This window comes from Anser cygnoides, chromosome 30 (assembly GCF_040182565.1).
Source record: "Anser cygnoides isolate HZ-2024a breed goose chromosome 30, Taihu_goose_T2T_genome, whole genome shotgun sequence".
In the NCBI taxonomy this organism is placed as follows: domain Eukaryota; kingdom Metazoa; phylum Chordata; class Aves; order Anseriformes; family Anatidae; genus Anser; species Anser cygnoides.
The window spans coordinates 3,739,752-3,743,069 of NC_089902.1; the positions used below are offsets into that span (position 1 = coordinate 3,739,752).

General features: G+C 54.2%; 1 protein-coding gene across 1 annotated transcript; it reads right to left on the minus strand.

Annotated features, from left to right (window-relative positions):
- Window positions 1-576: 576 nt before the first annotated feature.
- LOC136787735 (olfactory receptor 14C36-like) lies at window positions 577-1,491 on the minus strand. The gene has a single exon (XM_066985052.1). The coding sequence runs from the start codon at window positions 1,489-1,491 to the stop codon at window positions 577-579; it is 915 nt and encodes a 304-aa protein (XP_066841153.1).
- Between the last annotated feature and the right edge of the window lie 1,827 nt (window positions 1,492-3,318).

Sequence of the window (3,318 nt, forward strand, 5' to 3'; positions counted from 1 at the left end):
TCTGGGCTTCCCCAGCAGCCCCCGCGCTGGGGCCAGCCACGGCTCAGGAGATGGAGGGCCGTGAAGCTGCAGGAGCCCTGCTCTCCTGCCTGGGACATCCCCAGCACAGAGTGCCTGTGCCCCGCAGGGCCAGCCCCGCTCCCCAGGCCAGCACAAGAGGCCTGGCCCAGGCACAGAGCAGCTCCAGATTCCGGTCCGTGAAGCTCCAGATTGCCCCACTGAGCAGTGATGGGCAGCCCCAAGGGCCACCAGGACTGTTCCTAAATGTGACAGTGGGGATTTTGGTCCTGAGCCCCTTCTCCGTTGAGAGAATGAGATGGGATCTGAGAGCTTTGAATATCTCATGGCTTCTTTATTGTCTTTATCTACACAGGCAGTTTGGTTCTTACAGTACAGTAGATGACTGGATAAAAATAAAAATTAACAGCTAGAAGGATAAGAAGAAATTTCCTTAAATTAAAATATTATTATCACATATTTTAAAAAATAAGGCTATACAATTTCAGAAAACATTTTGTGAGAAATTCTCTCAGTGCTGTTAGGATGGTGAGGATATTACTGATGCTTCAGGAGTATCTATGAAAGTAATTTCCTTAGTGCATTTCTCAGCTCCTGGTTCCTCATGCTGTAGATGAGGGGGTTCACTGCTGGAGGCATCACTGAGTACAGAAATGACAACACCAGGTCCAGGGATGGGGAAGAAATGGAGGGGGGCTTCAGGTAGGCAAACATGGCAGTGCTGACAAAGAGGGAGACCACGGCCAGGTGAGGGAGGCACGTGGAAAAGGCTTTGTGCCGTCCCTGCTCAGAGGGCATCCTCAGCACCTTCCTGAAGATCTGAATATAGGACAACACAAGGAAAAGAAAACAGCCACATGCTAAAGAAAAACTAAATACAAGTGCCCCAACTTCCCTGAAGTAGGCATCTGAGCAGGAGAGCTTGAGGATCTGGGGCACTTCACAGAAGAACTGGTCTAAAACATTGCCTTGGCAGAGGGGCAGGGAAAATGTAGTGGCTGTGTGCAGGACGGCATTGAGAAAGACACTGCCCCAGGCAGCTGCTGCCATCTGGGCACAAGCTCTGCTGCCCACGAGGCTCCCGTAGTGCAGGGGCTTGCAGATGGCAACGTAGCGGTCGTAGGCCATGACAGTGAGAACATAAAATTCTGCTCCAATCAAAAAGGCAAAGAAAAAGACCTGAGCATCACACCCCTGATAGGAGATGGCCCTGGTGTCCCAGAGGGCATTGGCCATGGCTTTGGGCAGAGTGGTGGAGATGCAGCCCAGGTCGAGGAGGGCGAGGTTGAGGAGGAAGAAGTCCATGGGGGTGTGGAGGCGGTGGTCGCAGGCTACGGCGGTGAGGATGAGGCCGTTGCCCAGGAGGGCAGCCAGGTAGATGCCCAGGAAGAGCCCGAAGTGCAGGAGCTGCAGCTCCCGTGTGTCTGCGAATGCCAGCAGGAGGAACTCAGTGATGGCACTTCTATTGGACATCTGCTTTCTTTGGGATGTGGTCCTGCACAAGGAAGAGAAAGAACAGTAAGGATTTACAACAGACTTACCAGAAGAAAACTCATACCATTTCTTATTTATATTTCTTATTTAAAATTGCCAAAAATATTGTCCACTTCCAGGAAGGCATTTGGCAGGTCCTTTTCATAAGTTCTTCCTGATGGTGACTGAGGGTATCCCTGGGAGCAGGGGACTCCTCTGTGGGCTATGGAAGAGTCAGTTTTGCGCTACAGGCAGAAGAAAAGAGGAACATGCGGTAATCTCAGATTCACTTCAGGCTTGATACCAAAGAACTTTGCCCCAATGTTGCTCCCAGGTCAGCCAACTCTAGAGCAGACATACATATATATGGATTTTTTTTAATTTTCCTTTCATGGGGTCATATTGTGTGTTGTTGCTACCCCACCACACCTGATGAGTTTTTCTAAAACAGAAATCCTGGGCATTTCTCCTGCACTTGAAGAGAAACTTTGTGGATCCTCAGAGAAAAAGGGACTGACCCTATAGTGCAGAGTGTCCTTTAGTGAGGACAGGCAATCTGTCCATCAGTGCTGGTCTCAGCTGCCCTGTGAGAGCTGCAGGAAAGCTGTAATCAGTTGTTCATCTGAAAAGAACCAGGACACTGCTGACGGCAGAGGAATCCAGGCTCCAAGTGCCCATCTCCAGACCCCTCACCCTGTCCCCGTACTCCCCTTCCCCCAAGCACCCCGAGGGCTCACTCCATGGGCATGTGAAACCCCCATCCCCAGGCAGCCTGGGAACAAGAGCAGCAGCAGCACGGCCAGGTGGAGAAGCCAGGAGGAATGGCAGCGTGCTGCTGGCAGGGGAGGCAAGGCCAGGGAGGGACAGACGGACACTCAGCACACCCTCCTGTGCTGCAGCTCTGCCTGCAGAGGAGGCAGCTCCTGCTGGGGACAGCGGGGGCTGGAGGGCAGAGGCTGTGCTGGTGGCAGAGGAGAGCAGGGGGTGTCCCAGGGAAGGCGCCTGCCCTGCAGGGGCTGGCAGGGAGGTGCCTGAGCCCTCCCTCGCACAGCATTTCTGGCAGCAGCTCCCTCTCACTGCCTGCCCATGTCCCTGCTGCCTGCCTGTGTTCCTGCTGGGGGCTGATTCTCTGTCCCCACGTCTCCTCCCTGTCCATGCTCACAGACCCCATCCCACAAGCTGTGTGCTCAGATTCACTCAGATTCCCCTCCACTGCAGGAATATGAAAGCACAGAATTCAAGAAAAAGCCTTTCCCTTTCAGATAAACCAAGCCTCTTTCTTCCTCTGGAAATTTCCTCTTGTAAATGCCATTCTCTACAGCATCTTCTACACTTTGCTGGAGAAACAGAGACACAACTATCCCGACAGATGCTGTCAGGCATCGGATGTGCCAGCTGTAGAAGACCCCTCTGGCAACCCCACCTGCGTGGCCCTGCAGCCAGAGACTCACGGTGCCAAGAGCCTGCAGATCTGTCCTGCCACACGCTGCCCTCTGTTGCTGCGCTCCTCACTGCCTCCAAGCCCTCTCTCCTTCTCTCCTGTCCCCGTGCCACCTGCGGTCAGAGCCCCCAGCCCTGCTGCGCTGTGCAGAGGAGCTGCTCCTGGGCACAGCTGTCTCTCTGCACCAGGGCCCTCTTGCCACGAGCTCCCTCTGTCCCAGGAGCCCGGCCCAGCTCAGCACCAGACGCCCAGCCCAAGGCATTGGAATCCCCCCTCGGGGGGCTTTGGGGAGGAGCCCACGAAGCTCAGGCACTGAGAGACAATTGAAGACATCTCTCAACAAGTCCAAGTCAGAGGCAAGTTTCCTGCAGTGTCCCCCTGAGGGC